This window comes from Lonchura striata, chromosome 13 (genome assembly GCF_046129695.1).
Source record: "Lonchura striata isolate bLonStr1 chromosome 13, bLonStr1.mat, whole genome shotgun sequence".
NCBI lineage: Eukaryota > Metazoa > Chordata > Aves > Passeriformes > Estrildidae > Lonchura > Lonchura striata.
The window spans coordinates 2,433,885-2,461,013 of record NC_134615.1 but is presented as its reverse complement, the minus strand read 5'-3'; the positions used below and the strand labels follow the sequence as shown (position 1 = coordinate 2,461,013).

The following is a 27,129-nucleotide window of genomic DNA, read 5'->3' as shown; positions in this document are numbered from 1 at the left end:
CACCATCAAAATGCTTCAGGCCTCAGCAATATGTTTTGTATTTAGAATTGGTCTTTTGCCTAAATTGGGAAGGGAAAGTCAGCAGTAGCTGAATCTTAGGGTTATAGAAAACTGCTGGAGGTGGCAAAAGATCAGCTGATTTAGTAAAGATTCCACAGTATTTAATGCACTGGAGTTTTGCCATATTGCAGCCAAAAGTGAATTAAGAAATAATGAAAACTTAGCAGCTCCATGTAAAACACTAGAGGTGCAATGATGATCTGGAACTCATATTTTCTGTTTTTTTTTTTCCTACCATTGCCAGCAAAACCAGATCAGAGGTGAATTGGGAGGCCTGGTGAACTTCTCTGGATTGGTTTAATTGTATTTGTGCCATTAGAGCATAATTCAGTTTATCCAGGGTGCTGAATCACTGGTGGTGCTTAACCTTCCCTCTCTGATCAGTGTTGTTTTCATAAACTTTCTATCTGCAGGGAAATTGTAATGCTCCTTTGTGATTTAAGGCCCCTTGCAGCCTCTTACCAGACTTAATAACTCTTTTCATGGAGTCCTGAGGATGTGGAGCAGGCGGGAAATCAGTCATTTTTTGCTTAAGGTAAAAGATGGTTTCCTGCTGGAGGAGCAGGACTGTGTTTGAGCCATATGACCCCAAATATTCATATCTGTGCCAGCTGTTTCAGATGTGGGAAATGCATGTGCTTTGCAAGGAATGAGACCCACTTCGTTTCATGCATAAAGTTGGGACTGCTGGGCCAAGGAAATGAGAACAATAAATCTAGATTTTAATTCCAGAAAGTTCAAAGTCTTCAGATACTTTAAGCGTTGTAAAAGCAATATATTCCTCCCTATTTTGTGCATGTGTATTCTGCTGTACAATTAATTTGAACAGTCTGGATGAAAAAATGTCTTGCTAGTGTGACATTCTTATTAAAAATCTGTGGGTATTTTTCAGGCAGAAAAAATGCTGACCATTTTGTGGTTTTTTTGGAAATCATACGTAATTATGTCATTTAACCACACAATAAGGCTTTCTGTGGTAATGTTTTAGATAAACAGGAAAAATATTTTTTTACTTTATTTTCATTGCAGAACTGTCTTTTTTTTTTATTTTTAGTGCAAAGTTCTTTGATGACTTTCCTCAAAAATATAACACAACATATTCTGACAGGAAAAATACACCATTAGCAACCTCCTAAAAGTTCTTTTTCAGTGTTGGTACCTGTCACAGCGGGTTTTCCCCATTTTGGGAAAATAGAATGTTTTATGTCTGATGTGCCTGTGTTGCCAAGAAAGTGATGTAAATATGAGCCATTTACAGAGCCCCGAGGCAGATGATTTCTTCATTGAGGGCCCTTCTCCAGCGGGCTGTGCAGGAAAGTTGAGATGAATTGCAGTAATGGTGGGAGGCTGATGTGGCTGACTCCAAGGACACTGGATCCTGGGGCAGAGGCTCTCAGGAATTCCGTGGCCCTAAATTGTGGTGGCTCCATGGAGCTGCTCTGGGGCTCGGTGCAGGAGTTGCCTCGGCAGTGCTGCACACCCCGGGCAGTAACACTCACCAGTTTATTCAGGGCTAAAAGCACAAAATGGCATCACTGGGAAGCATGTCTTGCATTTAACCCTCTGCTTGGGGCTTTTTCCTCCTGCCTGCGAGATGTGGTGGTGGCAGATGGGGGATGAAGGGCAGGGATGCTGTCTGTCACAGCACTGCAGCTGCACTGCGCACGCTGGCAGAGCCAGGCCTTTCCTCAGTTTACCTGAGCATAGCTCGTTCCTTCTGAACCTGCCTTGTAGACCAGATCCTTACAAGAGAAAGGTGTTACTGCAGCTGGCCTGGGATGCCTCTACATGGACCTGAGCATCCAGAATTAGCAGATGTTCCTGTCATGACAAAGTTGCATTTTAATGCAGCATTCACTGTACTTCCTCTAAGAAGAGTAGAAGTAGAAGAGAAATCAAAATAGATTAAAAAAAAAGACAAATATTAGTAGTAAAAGAGGGCTATATAAATATTAGGGTGTTGGAGGAATTAGAGTAGAAAACTCTCCAAAGTACTTGGTGCAGAGAAAAACAGATGAAAAGGTTTGTTTTGTCCATCAGAGAAAACTTTATCTTGCCTCGGCCCACGAAAGCTGTAGCTGTATTATTTGTGGGAGAGAGCAGTAATTCATGTAAGAGGAGATTTCCACCACATTCAGCTTCTCATTTTTCCTTGGTAAACCAGCCTCAAAACTTCTGCTGGTGGAAAAACTTGTTAGATCTCATCACCCTAAACTGTGAAAAGATGTGTGATTTGAAAGTGGGGGTTGCCTCCCGTGTTGGACAAATGTCATGGTGTATTTTGTTGGCCAAGACCTGTGCTCTGATATGATGCCATTCTCCTGGTTTTCTGTTTTTTTTTTTTAGCTAGTCTTGGAAGTGCAGCTGTGGGAGGCAGAAGCAGGATCCTGGTTTCTGAGTGTTAAAAAGCAAGGACCGAGCTGTAGCGGTTGGGGAGTCGGGGTTTTTCTCCACAGCTTTATGTCTCAGTCACCTGGAGCATGGGGGCTTCCCAGAAGGGCTGGTGGCTCTTGAGCCTTGGTTCCTCTTCCCAGGAGAGTGCAGTCAGCATGGAAAGGCAAGGCAGCAGCTTTTTGTGGGGTGCGAGCTGTGGAGCCGGCAGAGCAGGAAGCTCTGGAGAAGGGATTTCCCTGCAGTTCACAGCGGGGCACTCGCTCTGCCTCACAGCCCTGCCAGCCAGGGGTGTTCCTTGTTAACTCCTCACTTACGTTGTACACTGCCTCATAAGTTATTTATTTCAGCAATTAAAACCCACAGTGATAATGGATGTTAACACACGGTTGGGGTTTTTTAGTGAACCCTATCACTGGATGAGCCGTGGCCTTTGAGAAGCAGCTTTGGATCACCTGGCAGCATTTGCACACCATTTAAGCTCTCTAAGTCATGGGGCTGTGCAATCAACCTTGTGTATTTCACTTTCATTACATGTATTCAGAATAGTTTACGTTTTTATTGAAAACGAAGCTAGATTCCTCTCTGAATGAATGACCAGTGAAAGTGATAGTAGGTATGTTTTATAGAAGTTTCATATAACTTGTAACTACAAGTTGGAAGGATGCTTCTGGCAAGTTTATAAATGTGTAGGAAAACAAGATTATCCTGATGTTTTAAAGAGAATATATTTTATATTAAGAATTGAGATTTCTATTATGATTAGGAAAAAAGGAGTTGCTGTAGGAGGACAGAAAGACTTTTTTTCTGATTAGTGTGGCTTTCAGGTTTTGCCATGACTTTGCTGTGAGACAGGAGTGGCAGGTGGCAGGAGGGTATTATCTGTAGCTCTGGCAGCTTGGACTGTTTTTGAGAAGGGGAAGATACATTTTTATTGCGAGAAAAATGCTAATAGATCTAGTTGTAATCTTACTTTAAGTACCAAAGAGTTAGAAATGAATCGTGTGTATGGGAGTATTGTCCTTTTCCTGTCTCCCTCCTTCAGACAGGGAAGCAGCTGAGGTTTTCTCCCAGCCTCTCTGATGAATTCCTCAGTAGGTTTGGGCTGCCACACCCCCTGCCACTGCACACTGCTGCTGCTGCATGTCCTAAACTGATGGCACATCTTTACCTGCATTTTAAATGCTTTGGGTTAAGTGTAAGTGTACACAGCTAAGGCTTTTTTCTTATAACAGTGTGTCACAGGTAAATAATTTTATAGTTTCTTAAGGGATAAAATGAAATCTAAATGTGGAGTTGCTCTGGAGTTTATTAATTCTGGGATTGGGAATATGTAAATAACACAGGATTATTTGAGTTCATTGCTCCAAGTGGCTCTCCAGTACATAATTAATTTCTAATGCTGTTTGCAGGAAACTCTTTGGTCTCTTTAGAGCTTTGCCAGCCAATATGGGTGTGTTGGCCTTGAAGAAGCAGTGCTGCCTGATGTGGAGAAGAGTCAGTGTAGAATTTTATCAGCAAAACACCAGAGTTGCTGCCCAGTGCAGCAACTGATGTGCCAGAGATTTTGGCTCTTTCAGCCTCATGTTGGTGGCACTATTCAGAGCTGTTAGTGTTTTGAGAAAATGAACTTAATATTTGGGACTTGTGCTACAGTATTTCTAGAGAATATTGCAGAACTATGTCTTTTGAAAGAAAAAAAATACAAGTGTCATATTAAAAATAGTGTCAAGAAAAATAGAAACTTTAGTATATTGGAGAATCCAGAAGTAGAAATGTTGCTGGCTAACATTTAGCCTTAATATGTGATGTTGATCCTTCTTGAAAGAGCAAGGATTGGTTTTTAAAGCTTCTTTTGTTTTTCAAATTGCATTCAGTGTCATCTTCAGTTTTGAGGCTTGTGTTTACAGAGAAGATGAGCTTCATTACATGAATTTTAATACTTTAAAATGAGGCTGTGTCTGGACATTAATTTTTTTTTTGTATGTGTGTCATTGCTGAAATCATAGTTTGATTTCAATTCTGCTTTGATTCTAAAGATTCCATTTCACTCATGATCTTTCTTCCTGAAGCTATTTAATGTCAAAGATAAAGTCTGAAGTGTTTAATCACTGGGTATCCATTGAAAATTTGTTTGATGAGAATTGGCCAGCTCTGTTAGCTGACAAAAATTAGTGTGGCATCTGCTGTCTTTAGTGAACATGTGCTAAGTGAACTGTGAGAGGCTTTCCAAGCAAGTGTGAGGGTTTTTTTATTAAAGTAGTTTTGCTGAGTTTTAATCTGGTTTTAAATTTACATTTTCTGCTCTATTCTGAAGTACATGACAAATGACCATGAGGGGTATTGTCCTTTTCTTAGAATTACTGCTCGTGTAAGTGGCAAAAATGCTTTCTTGGTTACTTCTTTCAAAAGCCTTTTTCTTCATTTTGCATGTTTTGTTGTGGGAGCCAAAGACAAACCAATGGGTGAAGCATAAAAAGTGCTTGAAGGAAGTGTATCTGCAAAACACTGAAATTGGCAAAGAAGGATTTAGCAGAAATTGGTTTTTATCCTGGCTTCTGTCAATCTTCTAAACTTAAGTTTGTGCAGAACATTCAGATTGTTGAATATTTGGTTCTGAGGAAAGAATCTCCCTTAGTTCCTCATCCTCAGATTGAAGTGCTTACTGCAGCCTCGATAGAATTTTGTGGCACAGTGAGAAGAGAATTCTTTCTAAAAAATGTCAGTGGGTGGATGGGGGTGGTTATCCTGAAAACCAAAGCAAAACATTCTTAAGGCCTTTCTTGCTTGTCCTGGAAAATGCAGAAACTGCCACAAAACAAGAAAAAAACCCCCAAACCATCCATGCAACTGTTCCAGGCGTGGTGTGCCTGTGGTGTGCCAGTGGTGTCTCACAGTAGTGGCAGCTGTCCCTGCTGCCTGATACTGGGCTCTGAGGGGGATATATTTTAGTTTTGTCCACTGGGCAGACTTTATTTTCAAGTCAAGTGAGTGTCAGCATTTTATCCTAAATGCACACATGTTAACTCTTCCAATACATCCTCTGAATTTAGTGTGACCTATCATTATCCCAGTTCCATGTTTGTGAGATTGTAGCACCAGGGGGATTTTCCTTAATCTCTTAGCTACTTGTTTTATTGTGCTATAAGAAAATGATAAAATATGCTTTTATATGAAATATAGTGTACTGATGATGATAAATGTGGAAAATGCAGACATTTTTGGAGACTGGTGGAACTCCTGAATCTGTTCTGTTTTGAATTGATTTAGATCTCAACTGGTAGTGAATTTTAAGTAATAATCTTTATTGACATGTCTTTCACAATCACACAACATTAATATTCTGTAATTGTGCTTGGGGTTAACAAATGCATTCCATCTTCTAGTTTTGGAATAGTGTATCATGAGTAAAAAATGCAGTAAAATGTTTGAGGTGCTGTTTGCATGTTAAGCCAGTGGCCTGCCAACCAGGGGTTTTATGCTTTTTGGGGTGTCTTGGTCATTTCGAGGTTAGGGTCCTTGTAATTTTGCTCTGGTGCTCTTTGTTGAATGGGACAAATCCAGAAAATCTTACATTACTTAGCTTTTGTTTTTGCTCCCTGTAGAGTGCCCTGTTGTAAACTAAAATCACACATTCCTGAGTGTAAACGGATCATGTTCCCAATGGAAATTTCAGGAATACTTGTGGCTACTTTCAAAATGTGGAAATCTATTTATTTTTTTTTCCTGCTTGTTTTTCTTCCCAGCTCTTGGCGCTGACCGCGTTCATCTGCATAGAGACCATCATGGAATGCTCCCCTTGCGAGGGCCTTTACTTCTTTGAGTTCGTGAGCTGCAGTGCACTGGTGGTCACCGGGGCTCTCCTGCTTCTGTTCAGTCTCAACCTGCACACGAGAATACCCCAGATCAACTGGAATCTTACTGTAAGTTCAGTTGAATCCTCACTGTGGTAAACATTTTTGCTTTGCTTTCTCCTGTTGTTTAATATTGTGTTTGAGTGTTCTTTATGCTGGGTAAAGTATACATTTTACGTACATTTATTTGGAATGCTAACAGCAGAATGAGCTGTGAAATGTAGCAAGATTAAACTACATTAAACAGAGCTAAAATCATGTTCTGGTAGATTGTCTTTGGGAGGACAAACTTCCTGCTAATGCCAGCAATTACGCTTTGTGGGTGAAGTGGATAAAAATGCAGCCTGTAGTTATTTAACTTTGATAGATGTTGTTTTTACAGCAGCATGTTGTTCTCTCTTAACCTGGAGGTTTTTTATGTTAGGACAAATTTTCTACATATATTTTCTTACATAGGCTAATACAATAATTGGGCAGTAGTAGTAGAAAGTTAAGTGTATTCTGTGAAAAGCAGGTGTTTTCTATTGCCTGTGCACCTAATTATTAAACACTGACTGGCATTGCTTAATGTATTCTCAGATATGAGGAGTTTTAGGAAGAGAACTGCTGGCAGTGCACATTCCTTTTGTACATGTCTCTATTTTCATGCTGTATTCTGAGTTAAACTTTCAGACTGGGTTGCATAAACACAGGTCACAAAATCAACGTGTTAAATCACTCTAGCAAAAGATCTGTCAACTTCAAGGGCAGTATTTATGCCAGCTTCTTTGGACAGTACAGATACAATTGTGTCAGTGTTCAGTGTTGTAACAGTAATTTTGAAAGTACTGTCAGAGTCCTGGAGGTTTTTAGGCTTCTGTGTGATTTAAAAAAAAAATTGAAAACGTAATTTATTAATGTAACAGTTTGCTTAGTTTCTCAGCCTAAATGACTTGGTTGAATTGAGACTGGAACGTGGAATTAGATGATCCTTTCTACCCTGGGGCTGCATAGTTAATTGATGAACTCCTCCTAGGAGTGCTTGGTAGATGGGTAAGGTGTTCTGTGGTTGAACTGTCCAGAAATTATTCCTTTGTGGTGGCAGCAATTGTGCCTGCATAGACCCGTTAGGAGATATTTTGGGGAAGGGGGCGGGGTTAAAAAGCCCATCAGTTGTGCTTTGGGCTTTGTATTGTTTTAGAAAGGTATTTCAGTTTTTGAGCAGGGTCATGCTCTGCACCCCCTACCTAACCAGCACTGGAGCAATGTGAGCAGGTTGGAGATGAACAAAGGGCACCTGGGGTACACTGCAGGGCTTTGCTTCAGTTCAGACTGCCAAATCCAGAGGCAGAGGGAATCTGCCACGATCTCCCAAGGCTCATTCTTTAGCTGTGTACTGAAGATGAAATGCTTCTCCCATCCTTATACCAGAGTTCTCCAGAAGTGAGAAGGGGACTGGCAGCTTATGTCTTCCATGAACTGCTGAGACCATCCTCCTTCCTGGTGTTTCTTACAGATTTCAGCAATCTGATTATATTTTATTTTTATTTATGATTATTTGATTTTAACAAACAGTTGGGACTGTTCTCTGACAGGAGTGAGAGATTACCTTCAGTATTCAGAGTGTTTGAGACCATTCTGTGATTCTGCAGCTGTTTCTGCTGCTGCAAGTACAGAGTGTGAGATCAAGGTGTGCTGATAAAACACTTGTGGGACATTACTTTGGCCAAGGTAGTTGGAATTTTTAGAATGTAGGGTTCTGACTGACATTTTTTTACTTTTGCTTTTTTTGGCATTTTGTTTTTTAAAATTTAAATGTATGTTCATATATTATTTGCCTCTTTCAATATTTATTACTTCCCTGTGTTTTGATGGTTATTTTTATACTTTGCAGCCTCCATATATGACACAGTTACTACAGGAGTTGCTTTCTGAACAGCAATCCTTCACATCTCTCAGTGCTTTAGGAGGAAGTCACTCCTGCTTATGTATAAATTCATCAAGATAACATGCTTTCAAAAATATCTATGACTTTATAATGCATATTTCCCTTATGGAAGTCTCAAGCATTGCTTTTAGAAGCTGTGTGAGAAGAAGAGGCTGTTGCAGTGCTTGAAGGAATTTAAGCAACTTAAATTTAGAAAGGAGTCTTTCTTTAAAAATAGCACTTCCTCCTAGGAACCATTGAAAACATTTGCTTTCAAATGATCCTATGTATTAGAATGTACCTGGCCAACTGCTGTTGTCCAACACAGGATTGTTTCCTTTAAAAGCTTATTAAAATTAGAATTATTTCCAATGTGTTGTGGATATTGGCAGATGTCCCCTGACCCTGGCTGGAATGAAAATGTGGATGAGTATAGACTAGGATCTAACAGATACGCAAAGTTGCTAAATTTTTAAAAACTTTATCTTTTTAGCCATTTGGGGAAAAGCCATTTGTTTTGATCCTAATTAGACACTTGCCAGTCATTTTCATATTTTCCTAAGGTAAACCTGCAAGAGACATGGAGCTGGTGAGGGCAGAAAAGAGCCTTGTCTGGGTGTGTTGGAGAGAGACTGATTTGTTCCAGCAAGATGAAAGAACAGTCCCTTGTCTGTGTTGGGCAGTATTGTCAATATTATGCAAAAATGCAAAAGCTGGGGAACCTGTCAGTGGAAATTTCCATTTCTTTATGTCTCAGAGCTCAAAGGGAGCCCATTCTGCAGAGAGACAGGAGTGGCCCAGGGGAATGGGGAGCACAGCAGCTCCTGCTCCACCAGCAGCTCAGGCATGTTTGCTTTCAGAGAGAGCTAATGAATTCTGCTACAGTTTAGTCTTTGCCTAAATGATCCTTTTTTCTTTTTTTCCTAAAATTCATGATTTGCATCTCATGTGATGTACAGGGAGATCTGAAGGTCTGGTATCCAAGGGGTGAGCATAAGCTGGCCCTGAAGGAGCAGGAAGGGTGCTGGAGTCCCAGGGGCGTGACTGGGAATCCAGTTCTGACTGCAGTTTTTCAGCTTACAAGTCAGGCTCAGAACTGAGCACAGCACAAAATTAGAGTTCCACTGGGCTGGACTCAGTCCCAGGGAAGCACCAGGGAGCAAACAGGAACCCAGGTGTGTGTGTTAGAGCACACAGACCAGCTGGGGAGTTCTGTGCTGCCTGAACATTGATTTCATCATCTTTGCAGGGCTGGTTGGGTGTTTTTGGTTTTGTTTTTGTTTTTTTAATTTTTGCAGTGAAACCTTGTGTGGCAAAGCAACTGACACTTGAAGGAGTTGGCAGAATATTTCATGTAGTGCCTGAATGACAAAACTGTCCTGTGCCAGCCTTGCCTCTGCACAGTATAATTACAAACCTCAAAGGCCTTCACAGGGCAATCTTGCTTTTTATTTCTAATTTATTTTTTCCTCTTCTGTTTTGAAAAGACATCTTGCTTTCCTTAGCTGTTGAATGAAAAATTAAGTCCATCATCCTTGACCCTTATACTTACTGCTCTCAAAATAGCAGTACCTATTAAGGATAAAAATGAACATTTAATAAGTTTAAAAACAACTGTAAGAATTCACTTCCTCTGGGCTCTTCATGAACTGTTCTTATTTGGTGCATGGTGTAAATGTTACTCTATAATAAATGCAGTCTCAAGTTTTAAATACAAGAAACATCCTGTATTTTGGTAATTATTGCAGGTGTAGTCTATTGCTTTGTGAGAGTAACTTTCTGAAATTTATGTTCATGGGGCCTTCTATTGGGAAAGCAGGGCTTATGTGTATCTTGTGTTTACCTAGGTAACTCTTAAATATATTAGGGGAAAAAAGAGATGGCAATTAATGCTCAAAGGGTTAATTTAGTTTTTTCTACCTAGCACTTATTTTTGCTTGATGTTTCCATTTTAATTTGTAATGCAAAATACTCAAACAGTGTTTAATAACAGAGCAAAGTTCTGGGAGTTTGACCAGAGGTGCTTGGTTTAGAGGACTGACTGGTATGTTTGTAACCTTCAACTTGATAACTTCATATACAAGCAAGGGATGATGTTCCCAAACCTTGCAAATAAAGTACTGATTGGAGGAAAAATTAAGGTCATTATACAAAAAAAATTAAAATAATACTGAAAAAATATTAATAACCACACTCCCCCTCCCTTCCCCTGACAAACAAACCAGCAAACCTGGTTACTTTGAGCTCTGTCTTCTGTGGAAGATAAATCAGACACCAGCAGGCCACTGACTTCTGTCACCTTTTGTAGGAAAGTCAGGCTGTTGAAATGTGCTTCCAGAATACATTAGTTTAGCCACTTCAGTCTCCATCAAGATGTAAACTTTTGGATTTCAGAAAGCAAATTGCAAGAGTAGGCACCAGTTTAAATGTCATATCTCTGTTTACATGAGTTCCAACTGCAATATGGCACTGCCTGCCTTTTAAAGAGTACCGGTCACTTGTGCAGGATGATGTACAGGATAAAGAGGCAGGGCAGGAATTCTTATTGAATGATTCCTTAAAGCTTGTGTGAAGCTGTGGGGAGCTGTGGATAAAGACCTGTAGATGCTACTGGAGCCTCTGAGCGTCAGAGGCAGCTCCTGGTGATGGCCCAGCCTGAAATGTTGAGCAGCAGCGTGGGAGATTTCAGCAGTGACTTGGTGGCTCTTGCCAGGTCTGTTAACAGAGCTCTCATTTGTAGCACCAGTTCAGCTTTTCCATCCTCATTAATCCATGAGCTATACCTGCCTGGACCCTTAAAAACAAGAGTGTGGGATGGTTACAGAATCATGGAATGGGGCTTCCCACCTTCACAGCAGAATCCTCAGAACAGAAGCATCGCCCTCTTCTAGCATAAAATATTTATCTTGGCATAAGCCCATGTTCATCCGTGAGTTACAGCATCTCCTCTGCCTTGTCCTCCCCCTGAGTGGGACAGAGAGTAAATCCATGGCCTTGGATGCTCTCTGTTGGACTGGCAGGACCACTGGGCACTGAACAGAATCACTTGCAAATAACCTTGCAAGTGACCAGAAGTCATTTGTTCATTTGAAATCATTTTGGAAAGGAGAAAGGAAGCAGCAGCAGCCTGGAGTGGGTTTGATTCAACTCAAAGATGTGATTCTGTTCTGGATGGCATCTCTGTATAGTATTTTATGGCACAGCATACTTTGTCTGATGAGGTTGCTGTAATTTCAGCGGAAATTTTTCTACCTCTGTGATGTGGTTTTACTTTGTCTATAAATATAGCAAGAACTCGAGCTCCATAATGGACAGATTTGAAGCAGATCATATTTTTTCAATTAGTTTATTCTTCTTATTGTCACGATTATTCATTTTCTCTTATGTGGAAAAAACTTGCAGTATTTTAGGGAGTGTCCTCTGCTTCTTGCTGTAGTTTATTTTCTTTTATTTTTCCTTTTGCTTTACCCAAAACTATTGTGTATTTTTTGTTTTCTTATCTTTTTGCTCTAAGCAGTAGCTCTCACATTTTGGATTAAGAACCTCCACTGCTATTTGCATCTGTGATGTTACCATTACATGTATATATGACAGTGTTTCTGCTGTCATTGCTCCTTAAGCTCCAAAGTCTGTTCTGGGGGTATAAAATCATTTTCATTTTAGCTTTTTCAAAAAACAGCCTTATTATATGAATGTGAATCAGTTGTTAATTGCATTAGAAAGGTTTATCTTAAATGGGGGAAGTGGAGTTCAGAGATGAATAAATTGAAGCCTCAAGATAGAATCACTTCTTTAGATTAAATTGTTGAATTATCTGTGTGGAATTTGATATTATTTGTAAAAAGTAAACTACAATAAAATGCCAGTGATGATGACAAGTTGCTGATGTACTTATATCAAAGTCCATTAGAAAGGGCATCAGCAATTTCAGCAGGATTTCATATTTTGCAGCTTGAAAGAAGCCTTCAGGTCCTTTTGTAACATGGAGCTTGTTGATAAATGTGTTGTGGGCAGGCCTGGCCCTCTTGCTTATATGATGCCCCTTTGGAAAGGTCCCCAGGGTGACAGATTCTAAACCTCAGAGGCCAGCAGGATTAATTAATGAGCATATCTGACCCCATAAATCATAGACCATCATGTGCCATCCATGTAGTCTTTAAGTGTGGTGCTAAGGAAGTACAAAATATGTGTGTGTCTGAAAAAGCATAACCTGGATTATATGAAGTGAAAGGGTGAAATATTAAATACATGTTTGGCTGTTAGTTCTGATGGTTAGGTCTCCTACAATTAAAATTCGTTTCATTTTGAATATGACTTCTGCCTTGACTTGGCAGTTGTTGATTTTGTTTTGTTGGCTTTCTGATATTAAGCTTTTAAAACATCCAGTGTTTTTAACTGTTTGAACACTGCAGTCTTTGTGTACACAGCTCAATCTTTTTAATATTTAAAGCAGTTTAGGTTATTTGATTCATATACAGTGAGAAATCTCCTCCTCCTTTCAATAACTTCTATGGTTCTTCTCTGTACACTGTCCAATTTTTGGACACTTGATGAAAGTGTTGAAGCTGGGTCTGTTGCACGTATAGTGAGACTTCCCCTCTAGTGGGAAAAAGGTTTGTGCAGGTGAGAAGCATAGCTTGTGTTGGCAACTGCAGGAGCACAGTTAGAGCTGTAAACTCAGAGCTGCAGAGGGGCACGCTTAGAGAAACTGTTAATGCCATTTACTTTCTACTGCTGCTCTTTATATAAAGTTTAAATTTTATCTCTGCAAAGCAAAAGTTATGTAATTAAAACTGCAATGGCTAGTTAATAGAATTTGGATTTGTTTTAATGTCCTACATCTCAGGTAGCATCTATCTCAGGGAGCTTGAGCAGGGAAAAAAAAAATCTCTGTACACAGGCAGGTGAAAAATTGGTAGGAATTTGTGAGACCCACAGTTTGCTTTTGTTTCTTTACTATTTGATTAGAGTTTGGGGTCTTACTGGGCTCGTGACATCTGCATATGAGTGTGGAAGTGGCCATGAGCCATGGGAACCTCTCCAGTTCCTTGGGAAAGTCCCTGTTTGAAATGAGGCTCAGGCCACGGAGATGCCTCGTGCAGTCTGGACACTCAGTTTTGATAACCAGCTGTTGCTGAGTCAGTTCCCTCAAAATATATTGTTTTATGTGAGTAACACAGTGCCAGAACCCTCCATTCTGCAGTTACTTCCTGCAGCGTTCTGTAATTGTGGCTGGGAAAAGAGATGTTTTGGGGCTGCCTGGGCAGTGCTGTTCCCTCCAGAGCCCTTGTGCTGTGTAACTGGAGCACAGCCGTGAGATTCATACCCAATGAAGTAAGTTTAGAGTTGTGTCTTAAATCTTCTAAGCCTGACTTCTCATTGCACTTCACAAGATGCACTTTGGGGAAAAAGTAAAATAATTTCTAAAAAAATGGAAAAAGTGAAGGAGCTGTAACAGGAAGTGAGCCTGCCCTACATGTGGCAGAAGAGAGTCAAGTAGAATAAATTGTCCTTGAATTCTAATTATTGTGATTGCTTTTATATGATGGGAGTTGTCATGTTCACTGTGGTTTTGTGTGGGTTTTTTGGGTTTTCTTCTTTACCTCAAGCCTGTAAGTAACACAGTAATCTCAAATTGAAGGTCTTCTTCCAATCCCTTCTGTCTGTGGTAGTACTCACTTCTCACTGATTTGATGTTTCTGCTGAATTGTCCTTTCTTGATCCCTCCACCTTGACCTCACCTGTTCATTCACAGCAATTTTGTGGTTTGGGAATGGTGTTCCCCAGTTCAGTGGGAGCATGCAGACAGTGCAGAGTCCATACATATCAGATGTGAAAGGTGTCATGATAACACACTGAACACCTTGTCCTGAATGAATCTAGACTTTGTTTCGTCTGTTATTTACACCCTTGAATATTTTTCCCTTGAGTCTGATCGGATAGCCTTGTATTGATGTAATAATTTTTGTGCAAATACCTGTCATTCAGAATTCTTCCTTTGGTTCCAGTGACATGTCAATGACCCTGTTTGAGGTGAGGCATGGCAGCATCACCATCTGAACACCAGTGACAGGAACTGTATGTAGCAAGTTGTTTTCCTTTGTTTGGTGCAAAGCAGTTTTCCCTGAGCATGTATGTTCTAAAATGTCTGCTTGAAATATCAGTCTTATGTAGTAAATAGATAAAAAGCTCTGTTTTTACCTTGATGGCAGTTGTTACTCCCAGAAGTGGCACAGGACACGCAGTTTTCTTCAATGCAGGCCTCAGGGCATGGGTGGGGAAGTTCCTGCCTGGGCAGGGCAGGAGCTCTGCTGGGTTGTGAGGAGCAGGGGTTCTGCAGCTCAGCTGGCCAGACTGGGTCAGCACCACTGAGCAGGGTGGAGCAGGGTGAGCCCTGGGACTGCAGCTCACACTCCTGCTGCTCCTGTGGGACAGCCTCTGCCTTCGTGGGACACTTGGGCAGCTGCAGAGGAGCTGGCAAAGGGTTGCTGCACTTCTTGATCCGACCTTCTGTGTCATCACTTCTGATAAAGCAAACAATCACCATTTAGTAATGCTGCTGAATTTATTTTTTTAGGATCTGGTCAACACTGGACTCAGCACTTTCTTCTTTTCCATTGCCTCTGTAGTACTGGCTGTTTTAAACCATAAAACTGGAGCAGAAATTGCTGCTGTGGTAAGAATTTAAACTTGTTTGACTCTTACCTTGTATTAAAATTAACTTTTGCTTATTGATTGAATACACCTGTTGCCTTTACAATCACAATTTACTTCTACTTTTGCAGTTTGCTGTAAAATAGTTCTTATTTTAAGAATGCTAACATCCTTGGAGCTTTGTCTGAAAGTGTGAGGCAAGAACAGCAGAAAAATCACATGCAGAGAGAACTTTACAGTTGAACTTGCCTTTCTCTTTGGTGTTCTATGTTGCAAGCCTATGGAAATGATAGAGCCAAAATGTAAGAAATTGAAGCTGCTTACACATAATTTGTGTAGTTCTTGCTCAGTACAGATGATTTTTTGTTCTTTGGAGTGAGTGTAGTAGCACTTCAGGGTTTTAAATCTGCAACAGTCAGTTCAAACAAATTACTTTTTGTGTGAGTTGGTGACCTCTTACTATTTTCTTGTTTATTTACTTTTTAACCTGGTTTCTAAAATCACATGAGTTCTGCAGAAGCATAGAGGCTGATGCTCTGGACTTGTCACTTTTTGTGTGCACCCAGAGGAATGAATGAGCTTCTGGATGAAGAGCAGGTTTCTATACAAGGGAGTTCTTTACACTGGGCTGCACTGCAGGGTTTAATTGTCATGTTGGTAGTCAGAGAAGTCTGTTTTCTGGGATCATTGATCATAGCCACTTTTCCAGATTCTCTAGTTCATTGAGAAGAAAAACATAATTTCCCAGGCTATGATGATTTGTCAGTGCAAATAACGTAGAAAGGGAAAATTCCGAGGACTTTGCTGTGAAACTACTTTTCTTGTTTTCACGACTTGTCTGTGACATCTCTTTGTGCTCCTCGCAGGTGTTTGGTTTCCTGGCAATGGCAGTGTATGCTGTGAACACGTTTTTGGCAGTTAAGAAGTGGCAGCTGAGCAGCAGGCAGCAGAGCAGCCGGCAGAGCAGCGACTACATCCGTGCTCGGACAGAGTCCAGGGAGGTGGTGCACCGGCCCGAGATCCAGCGCCTGGACGCCTGAGAGCCACCCCAGTGGCACTGAAAGGGAAAACAGCACTGGCTCCCTCATGGAATAAGGGTTTTGGCTTTATTTAAGGAGGAGAAGGTGGATCCAAGGGTGGCCAGGATGCCCAGCCCTGCACGTGTGCAGAGATCCAGAAGCTGCTGTCACGGAGGCAGAAAATGGTGATGGTTCCAAAGGAAGATCCCCTCAAGACCTCCACATAGACATGTGCATATATTATATAGCTCACAGAATATATAATATATGTCTGTTCTGCAGCTTGTCTTTGCTTTGGATTAACTGCACAGCAGTTTCCTTCCCTCTCTGAAGATCCACTGTTCCTTCAGCTGCCCCAGAGACAGAGCAGCCCTGCCTGGCTGGCTGAGGGAGGAGGGACACCCATGGGAGCAGATGGAGCAGCCAGACGTGCCAAGGAGCCAGAGGCACTCAGCAATAACTCATCCCAAACTGTCTGTCTGTCTGTCCTCCTGCCCTGAGCCTCTGCAGAGCTGCTGGGGACCCGTGCCACGCTCTCCTGGCTGCTGGAAGGGCCCCGGCCACTCTGGACTGGGCTGGCCTGGGCTGGAGCTGCTGGCCACGGGGATGCGCTGAGCGGGCGGAGGTGGCTGTGGGACACATTCCAGTTTTCATTCCAAAGTGGGAAAATGAATACGATTAGGAGATGGGGTGGAGAAAAGGGGCTTAAGGGGCACAGTAGAGAATGAAGGGGTTGTCATCCTATAGACTTACATTCCAGCCATGGCTTTCTTTTTCTTTTCTTTTCCTTTTTCTTTTTTTTTAAAGGTTCAACATTTCTAGAAGTTTTTGCCTAGAACTTGCTTTCCCTCTAAGCTCAGGGTAAGCAAGAGCTAGCAAAAATTTATGTACTTTTAAAGTGTTCCTCAGGTTGCAATGTTGTGATTCATGCAAAGTAAATATTTCTTTTTGGAAGGATGTTTTTTTCTAAAATCAAACCTTAATTGGTAGTAGGTAAATCTGATTTTTATTTTAACTGGGTGTTTCTGCAGATTTATTCCCCTTAAGTTTCTTTGGAAAATGAATTTAGCTAATTGGAAAATAATGATTGTACTGATTTGTTTAGAAATATTTTTACTTAGCTGAAGTTTTTTTTTTTTTTTCCCCTTGTACTTCCAGTGAATAAATTACATTTTCTCTACTCAGAACTCAAATTCAGCAGTAATTGGCTAGATAATGTCACAATATTATTAGGAAGATGTCTCTTGATATTTTTCTGTTTCTTTGGTGTTTTTATCTCTGTAGTGCATTATCTGGCATTTGCCTGCCTGTGTGAAGACAGTGTGTGTGGGAGGAGATCTCTAGAATTGAACTCCTTTGTGGTGTGAGGAAAATGAAAATCTGTGCAATTAGTGGCACTGCTTGCCATGTCTGCCTGAGTTTGTCCTGCTGGAGCTGCCCTGCCCAGGGTGAGTGCAGCACCCAGAGCCTTAAGAACAACGGGCAGTGTGTTGTGGAGAAGGTATTTAACAGGAAAAACAAGTTACACCAAACAGCAGATCAGGAGAAGTGCCTGGGCTTTTATAATACTGGAGGGAGCTGGAACAGTGAAAGTGTGAACCTAATGCTGCAATATTCAAATTGAGCAGCACAGAATTATTTTGATGAGTGAAAAAAAAGTGACAAAAGTGATGCCTTTTCATTTTGTATTGAACATATTGACATCTACAGTGCATTTCACCTCAGTGGCTAAGATGGAGATTAAAATTCAGTTACTGATGAGGTTAAGGAAAATTTGCATCTTCTTAGTGATTGATGGTTTACCAGTTCCTACAGTAACATTTTATTGTGCTTTATTGGAATGTTGTGCCAAACGGAACACCAGTTTAAAAGAAGATTGAACCAGCTCTTGGTTCACAGAGGGTTGCCTCACCTGGGTGCATTCCCTGAGCAGGACATGGCAGTTCCCTGGCCAGTGTGGTAAGAAATTACAGTTTGTTATTGCAAGAACTGCTGTGGCAGCCCTGCTGTTTGCCAGCACTGCCCAGGACTGGCAGAGTTTGCAATGTCAATTATTAAAAGACTTTTAATTTAAAAATAGCACAAGCATACCCAGTCAGGAATTGTAAACTGCCATCAAAGCAATTTGGATAAAGATTGTAAAAAACCCCAAGCAAACCCAAACCAGGCAAAACAAAAAAAAAAAAAAAAAAAAAAAAAAGGATCCATGCTTTTAGAGTGGAGCTGCCATCTGAAATCAGGGAACAGGATGGTGTCACAAGGGGATTTTGTCAGGAGTGTGTCGTGTCACTGGCCAGGGCTGAAGGAGCATTCCCAGATCCTCTCCTGTGCTCCCTGAGCCCATCGTGGTCAGGACAAAGCTCTGGGAGCTCCTGTGCCTCTCTAGGTTTATGGATTTGGTACCTCTCAAACCCCTGCACCTTTCCTGGCCTATAAAAAGGGTAATTTGGGGTTTTTCTGTGGAATGAGGTCCCAGCCCCATCGAGCTGCAATGACAGGAGCAGAGTGGGGCAGCCACACCTCCATGGGGCCCTGGGGCTGCTGCAGGAGCATTCCCATTCTTGCAGCTGGGAACGCCAGTATTCATTACTCACATCATGCCCTGAGCCTAGCAGAGCTCTCAGGGCAGAATCCAAAAGAAAATAGTAATTTTAAAAACACTATTTGAGTCACTTTGTGAAACAAAAGCAAATGTAAATGTGTAATTTCCTTATTTTTGGAACCAAAGATGATTTTAGTATTGTATAGTATATACTTTCTAGAAAATTTTAAGCACTTACTGCTCTGCAGAGACATTATTTACTATTTGGATTATAAAGAAGGGAAATAAAGTAGCTGTGAGAGACAACTATATTTGAAATATTAAGATCATTTGATGTATCCATGGCTCATTCCCCCGAGTTAATTTTACACAGTGTATTGGAGAGGTATTTTTTTAAAGATTGTTATCTAAACTGCAGTGAGACAAAAAAACTTAAGGAAGAAAAGAGGGTAGAAAGTTTAATTTTTTTTTTTTTAAGTGACATTAAATTGCTTCTCTCAGCCAGTTAAGTCTTGCTCGTAATTGCTAGCACATAGGGATAATTTCTTTTAGCCCTTAAGAGTGCTGTTTAGCTCCATGAAGGGACTCAAACCCCACTGTAAACAGAACTAAATGAAAGCAAACAGTTGAACTTGGTAGGAGCAGGATGCTTGAAACAAGTACCAGTTTGGATGAGTCCCCTTTGGCCAATAGAGCCCGTGGACCTGGAGTCTGTGTGTATTTCTGGGTGTAGCCATGACTGAATTCTGCAGCCTGTGCACAAATGGTGATGTTAGACAGTGAGCTCTGCCTGGAGCAGCAGCACGGAAGCTGCTGCTCAGTGCTGAGAGCCTGTTTGGCTCTCCTGCTCATTTGCCATCCTCAGCTGAGGCTGGCCAGGTCCTTGAGCTGGGCAAACGGCCCCAGCAGCAGCTCTGAAGCCACAGCGGAACTCAGTCCCGTGTCTGAGTAAAGCCAACTCCTTCTTCCTCTCCACCTTTTCCTTTCTTTGGAATGTTCGTGCCTAATGGATCAAGTGCTTTAATATTTAATTTTTGCTAAGCCTTGTTTGTTGGTCTGTGCAGTGCCAGAATTTGTCCATCATCCCTTGATGGCAGCTGAGGTGCTCTTCCCTTGCCCGATGGCTCAGGAGGCTGGCTGGGTGTTCTTTCCCGTGGGACTGTGGGAGGCTGGTGCTGCCCTGGGATTTCTGGCAGGAGCCTGGGAGGGGTAGAGAGGGATCTCCCTGTGCCTTTGAGGGACAGGCAGTGGCTCCAGAGCTCTGAGATTGCAGTCTGTGCTGCTCGCTGGGTTCAGGAGCACAGCATCAGCAAAGATCTGTGCCCTGGCAGCAGCTCCTCATCTTCCAGTTAGAAGGTGTCTTTTACATGGGATTTCATTGAAGGAGCAGCGTGTGCTGCTCTTCCATTGGCTTTGTCACCTGGTGTGACAAGCACTCCCCGGTGTTTCTTTGTCACTCTGGTCCCATGGCATTGTTTCAGCTCTCTGTATTTCATTGCTGCTTGCAGATAGAGGAGGCAGCAGCTGTGTTCCCCTGTGGGTTGTTGTGCCCGTTGCTGAGTGTCCCTCCCACCAGGGCAGAGCCAGTGCTCCAAGGAGCTGCACTGGGCTCTTCTGGGACAGCATTCCATGAGCTTTAAGGGCCCTAAATGAATTTGGTATTTGTCACCTCTCTGCTGCCTTGAGGGTGTGCAGGCACAGAAAATGCTTACCTAATCTGTGGCTTTATTAATGCAATCCTTTCTTCCTCCCTCTTCCTTAGGCCTCTTTCTGTATCTGTTATTTTCTTGTCTCGTGTCATGTTGTAATCATTTCTACTTGTTTTCTTTTGTGAGGAAAAAAAATTCACCAAAAATTTAAAATAAGAAAAATTATTTTAGGGCATAATTAAAAAATGAAAACAAACTTAATAGCAGTTCAGATATTGTAGGAAATAACATCCTCTCTCCTGCTCAGCTGGGATACTGAACAGCTTTGTCCATGGAGGAGCATGAAGAACAGTTCTTGTCCTGAAAGCTCTGGAGCCAAAAATCTTCAGTAGGCATTCAGGATAATAAAAAGGCAGTCTGATAAGGAATTGGAGATGTGAGGACACTTGACAATCCAGAGCTTTCAAAGTGAGACATGAACAGTAAGAAGCCACAGTGGAGTGGCCACAGCAGTCATGGGGATCTCAGGGGTGAAGGGCTGGGGTTGTCCAGACTCAGCTTCCAGAGGGGATCCAGGCTGGTCCCTGCTCAGTCCCACGGGAAGGAGGAATGCCAAGGGCTGGCATTTTGAAAATCGGGCACTTGGCTTGTTTGTAGCATAAAATAATGGACTGCTCATTGTCTGGAGGGACAGCAAAGCTCAGAATTACTGTGCAGATATGCAGATAGAGTTGTCCTGTGTGTTGAGTTTTAATGGCAACAAAAGCATTTTAAAACAATCCTGAAATCAGTACAAAAATGCACGGAATGTGTGAAAATACTTTGTAGAAATGCCCTGTTCCTCTCTCTATTTTGACAGAGGGAGTTGGTTAAAATGAATTTATAAAAATAGTCAGGAAATCTCTGAATGAAATTTCAGAGGTTTTTTCTGATCTGTTATTTTCCCTGTCAGCCACTTGGCCACCTTGATAGATCTGCTTGACCAAGTCATAGTGTTGCTGTCCAACCTGAAAGGGTTCCCTTGGGGTTTTTTGGGTTTTTTTTCTGTGTTTTGGTTTTTTTCTTTTTTTTGTTGTTGTTGTTTTTGGGTTTTTAGGGGTTTTTTTTGTTTTGTTTTGGGGTTTTTTGTGTGTTGTATTTTAAAGATCTGTCTATAATTTAACCATTTGTATGCTAAAAATAGTCCTTTTAAAAAATCTGCTTACACTGTGATTTCTGGTAGCCTAATTTAGAGTACACAACACAATCTAATTTTCTTTTGGCATATGCAGCTTTCAGAAATGTTCTTATATATGCCCAGAAATGAAAGCTGTCTATTTATCATAGGAATGTGATTAGGTAAAGTAACCTATCCAGAATCCCAGTGCAGCTCTTTCATATGGGCTGGATGGACTAGTTAGTGAAATTGCTTTTTAATCTCTATGGGTTAATAAATATTTTTTTATAACTACCCACAGATATTCCTTTTTAAATTATACTTGGCAAACAGAAGATATTTAATTTTATATACAGTATACATAGTTACCTTGATTAACATATTTATAACATAGAGCTTCGTGTATACTATGAAGGTTTTATCTGTATCCCATGGACTTCATGGGGTAAAACTTTAAAAAGTCAGTTGGCATTTATGGAAGAATATGGGAACTTTCTTCATGGCTTCAGAATTAGGACATAGGAGCATTTAAAAAGCAATAGCCAGGTTGTTTTACAGAGTATCTGGGGGTGTTCTTATTTTTGATTGGGGCTGGTCCCTGCAGCTATTTTAATAACATCTGGATGTGAGTAACAGAATGGAACATGAGCATCTGCCTCTTCTGACTGTCACAAGCTATTGTCTAGAGCACAGGAAATTTCAGGGTATTGTATTGTTTTGCTTTGGACAAATGTCTCAGTAGACCTATTTAATTAAAACCTTCATGTGTCTGAAAGAAAACATCCTCTCTTAACTAGGCTGATTTATCACTTTTGGTACCCTTGTAATCCCAAAAGTAGTGTTGTCTAAATATTTGTAGTGATGTTCCAGCTATCTTGATGTCTGCAGGTTAAAGTGGTCCTGGCTAGCACCCTTTTATTACAACAATTGCTACCTTCATTTTTCTACTGTTTCTACTTTAATCTTGAATGTTTACCGGTTTCTAGTGTTGGATCTTGTGGAGGGGAGAGTGTCTTAGCACTACAGCTCATCCAGCTTTAACTCATGCATCACAGTCCTGGAGTAAGAAAATATTTTGAAGTATATATTTCGGCCAATTTATTGCTTTTTAAAATGACTTCTATACTTAAGACACAACATTTATGACATAATAGGACAAATGACTTAGCTAATCATTGTATCTGTCTAGACTTACTCTCTTTTGTGTTAGTGTCATTTTGAAACTATTTGTATATGTTGAAGTTTGTAAGGGTTCAGGAACCCACAATAAAATAGTAAAGTATGTATTTATTTCTCATTATAATGCTCAAATTTGATTCGGAAGTTGACACTCTGTATGTCTTTTCACAGAATTGTAAACAAATACGGAAAAACTGCTTCACCTAGGGTGCCTTCCATGTGTGGTACTAACACTTGTCATTGACAGGAATAGAGATGTAAATTTATGAATCCAGTAAACACTATTTTTGTAATGTGAGTCACTAATGCAGCTCTGGCCTCGTTGTGCTTTGTTCCCACCAACACCAGGTTTATGGCTGCTGTGGTCACTGCCTTCTCTCCCTGTGTGCACTGGATCTGACCCTGGGGAATCACAGGTTGTGTGTCCTTTGCTCTGCCCCCTGAGCACATTCCTGGTGCTCCAGGTTCCCTTCCTTGGGCCTTGTGGAGGGATGCTCAGTGTGGGTTGTCTGTATCCTCAGGACTGACCCTGGCTCCTCTAGACAGACTCTGCAGCCTAATCCAAACATTCCAATTCTAGCTCATAATTTATGATTTGCAGCTTCTGAGGAGGGAGCATCCAGGCCTGACCAAAAGACTTATCTCTCTGGGTTGCAGGTGCTGTATTGACAGGTTTGTAATTGCAAACAGCTCAGAGGTATTATGGAAACACCAGGTTAGAATTCTATTCAGGCTTAGCAAAGGGGATGCAATTTTCCTTTTATCATGAGCACAAGCCTGCTGTGCAATACCCTTGGTACTTTGCTTTTGGAGTAGATCCTGCAGTGTTCTGTCCTGGAGAAGCCTTGGTGCATCTCTGAGTGGTGCGAGGGCAGCGCCCGGCTCCTGTCCTGCCCTGGGCCGTGCCCCTCAGCCAGGGGCTGCAGGCCAGGGCTCCCCTGAGCCCCAGATCCTGCTGCAGGACTGCAGGGTTCAGCAGGCAGCACATTCCCCTGGAGACGGGTCACAGCCCTGGAGCAGTTCCCGTTGTTCTGCAGAGCCTGGAGCTGCAGCAGCTGCTCCAAGGTGGTGCTTCCAGCTGGGAGCACCTTCCTGTGTGCCCACAGCTGGAACTGGCTGGGAAAGGTGTCCTCGGAATTCTTGACCAAGCTCAAAGGCAAGGTACTCTACAAGAAAACACAACCTCCTTGTGTAGCTTCATTCTACACCAGTAACCATCTTTCAGTTGTTCTTTCTTTGGTGTCTGTGCTAATCAAAAACTCACAAGCTGAAGAATTGTAAAGTCTTGCAATACAAAGCAGTCTTGGTTTTAAAATCCATGCTGTTGCAGCATAATTTAAATCGTGTATTTATCAGTTTTAAATGTCATTTCATATTTCCAGTCTTTTGTATATGGGCACAATACTTTTTGTAATTTTTTTTATTTAGTTGTCTGTCTTTTCTTTCTGTTATTGGAAGATTTGAGCTCTCTGGGTTTTCACGGTACTCTTCTGATCATTCTTCATAGTGTTAAAAGTCTGTATTTTTGTATGTAGGAGAAATGGTAGTTTTCTAACACTTATCCCAATCAATATAGTACGGAATCATTTGTGAAGGACTTCCTGTTTAATAAATGGACACATTAAAGTACTAAAGCAGTGTCTTCATCTGTAAACGTGGCCTGGGCTGGGGTAATTTTCTTCCAGTGGCTGGTGTGGGGCTGTGTTGGATGTGTTAGTAGTTCAGAGATGTTTTTGTTATTGCTGAGCTCACGCCAGAGCCAAAGCCTTTCCTGCCCTTGTGCTGCCGTGCTGGGGTAGGGCTGGGGGTGCCTGGGAGGCTGAGGGGACAGAGCGGGACAGATGACCGCAGCTGACCACAGGGCTATCCCGTGCCTTGTGGCATTGGAATATGAAGGGAGGAAGAAGCAGGAAGGGGGCATGTTTAGAGTGATGGAGTTTGTCTTCCCAAGTCACTGTTCAGGGGCTGTGGCTCTCCTGGAGGTGCTGAACACCTGCTTGCCCATGGGAATTAATTCCTTGTTTTGCTTTGCTTGTGTGCGCAGGTTTTGTTTTCCCGATTAAAACGCCTTTATCTCCCCACAGGAGTTTGCTCGCTTTTCCCCGCCCCGTTCTCCGCCTGGTCCCGGTGGTGGGAGGGAGCGGGCCCCGCTCGGGGCGAAGCCGCCCGGAGGCGGCCGGAGCTGCCCGAGGCGCTCGGGCCGTGCCGCGGCCCGGCCTCAGCCCCAGCGCGGCTGGCCCGGGACGCGCCCGGCGCCAGGAGCTACAGGGAAACCCCGGGAGAGCCGCGGGGAGAGGGCGGTGAGCAGCGAGAAGGTGGAACCGCCCTGCTGCTCCCGAGCCGCTGGTGGAATTGCTCTGGGAGCGTTTCTGGCGCTGCCGTGCGCTGCAGTGCTCCGTCCTGGGGGCTGCAGCTGCTCATGGGGGATTGGAAAGGGATTTTGGGGCTGAAATGCCCCAGGGAGTGGGGGAATACTCCACTGCCTCACGGGCTGGGGCTGCAAGTGATGCTGGGGGGGTTTTGGTTTCCAGGTGCTTTGGGCACGAGGTGGAAGCGCAGGTGAGAACTGTGGAAAGGCACGGGGGATGCGTGAGTCTGTGAAGGGATTTGGGGATGTGGATGCTGCGCTCAGAACACGGGGAAGGACCAGGGGCGGGTGGGGAGCGGGGCACAGGTGGTGGCACAAGGGCAGGACTCCCTGAGGGAACCAGAGGCTCTTTCAAGGGGCCAGTTCATTTTGCCTGTGTGGGGCTGTCCAGCAGCACTGTGGCATTACCCAGGCTGGTATCCGTGGTGCTCCTGGGCCAGGAGAAGCTTCATCAGCTGTCAAATTAAAAAAAAAAAAACAAATTATTTTGTCTAACTTTTAGATAGTGGATCTTCCTTCGTTCTCCCAGGAAAACTGTAATTAATTTATTCATGGATCAGGCTAAAAAAATGTGATGGGCTGTGGCCAAAATCCATAAAAGAAAAGGACAAATATTTCCTGGTGAAAATTAGCATTACAATCAGCATTCTCCTCTTCATGGAAATGGATTTAAAAATTGACATTTTTAAAAAATAACCAAAACCAAACAATCAACAAAACCCCACAAAAGCAATAGCAATAAAAAAAAAAAAAAACCAAAAATAAATCCAACTAACAAAAAAAAAAAAAAAAAAAAAAAAAAAAAAACAAAAAAAAAACAAAAAAAAAAAAAAAAAAAAAAAAACAAACCACAAAAAAACCCTAACAATCACAAACCAAAATTCTCCACCCAAACTCCTCCTTCCTCAAAGTCCCAGACAAAACCACACTTAAATTTTCTGGGTATCATTGTTTTACTTTCTGGCCTGGAAGCTTTACAAAACACGAAACACTGAATTCTTCCAGCAAAGTCCTATGGTGGGTATCTGTGTCACAGTGTGGATTGTGATGCACTCCTGTTTATTTATTCCTGACTTTTTAAAGATCCTGACTTTTAAGCTAATACTCCATGCAAAAAGGTGTCTCAAGCATCTTGTAACAAAATTCACATTCTCAGTGTTTACCTAAATTTCTTCTGCCTCCCTGATGCATCCTCTCTGAGGATTAAAGGATGCCAGCTGGGGCTGCTGTGCACGTGCTGCACATGTGGCATTTGCCCCTGGAAGGCAGTTTGTATCCTGGTGCAAATCTGGAGTGAAGCCATTCAATGTTATTATTTCTGATCAGAACTGTGCCCAGTGAACATCCTTAGCAGAAGGACAGTGAGTGGAACCAGGGGCTTGCTGAGCAGAGCACCCAGGTCTGTTCTGCTTTCCAGCACACCAGGCTGTTCTCCACCACCACAGCACTGAGAGCACTGAGATGCTCTGCTCTTCCCTGGCATCCTGGAAGTGACTCTGTCAGATGGAAATTGAAGACTTGAGGAACTTCAAACAGTATCAAGTGAAAAGCACAGTTAGGTGGAGTAAGTGTTCAGAGCCTCTTGCTTCAGTCAGAATCTAAAACAGCTACTTGGAAAGGTATCTGAATTCCTTGGAAAGGTCTTTTGAACTTCTTAGTGTCCCCTGTCCAAAAATCACTACGCCAGTCAGAACAGGTTCACAGAGAAATGTAAAAGCTTGGTAGGAGGGAGAGAGCCCTTCAGGCAGGTGAGAGCTGTGTGAACTCACCTGAGGTGCCACTTTCCCTTCCCGTCAGTGGCTTTGAGGTAATGGAACTTCTAGCATTGCTCCTACAAAGATTTGTCCACAATTGGAGTTGGAAACTCCTTCTCAGGCAGGCCCAGGAACTCCAGGTGGCTGCAGTGAGGGCAGGGATTGGGCTGTGGGGGCTTTGGAAGCAGCTCCTCCATGGGACACGAGTGATTATGACTGAGAGGTGTCTGAGGAGGCCACTCAAATCAGCACTCAGTTAAGGGCTCCACACTGCAGATGGGATGCTGTGTTTGTCTCATGAATTGCAGAGTGCTCCCAGCACCCTTTTGATGTTGTCAGTTGAGGAAAAACAAGCAAACAAACAAAAAACCCAAAATGCCAAGCTGACTTTTCCTCCACGTGCCCCAGACCCTGAACTTGGTGCAGTATTTGTGGCAGAATATGGGCAGAACACTGAATCAGCCCCTTCCACCCCAATCCAAACTGGCTTTGAAGTAATTATTTTAAATCTCATTTTAATGATATCCCTAAAATACAGAACCATGTTTTCTTTCAGTCACAGGAACAGATATTTTTTAATAAAAGGCTGGGATCTTA

At 42.2% G+C, this 27,129-nt stretch overlaps 1 protein-coding gene across 1 annotated transcript in view; it reads left to right on the top strand.

Moving 5' to 3' along the window:
- The window catches only part of CMTM4 (CKLF like MARVEL transmembrane domain containing 4), a 35,818-nt gene extending 11,774 nt beyond the window's left edge, over positions 1–24,044 (top strand). Inside the window, exons 2-4 of the mRNA XM_021534723.3 lie at positions 6,198–6,374; positions 14,789–14,887; positions 15,732–24,044. Of these exons, the coding sequence (XP_021390398.2) occupies positions 6,198–6,374; positions 14,789–14,887; positions 15,732–15,905 (450 nt within the window). The 3' untranslated portion in view covers positions 15,906–24,044. The remainder of the gene's footprint in view (positions 1–6,197; positions 6,375–14,788; positions 14,888–15,731) is intronic.
- The last annotated feature ends 3,085 nt before the right edge of the window (positions 24,045–27,129 follow it).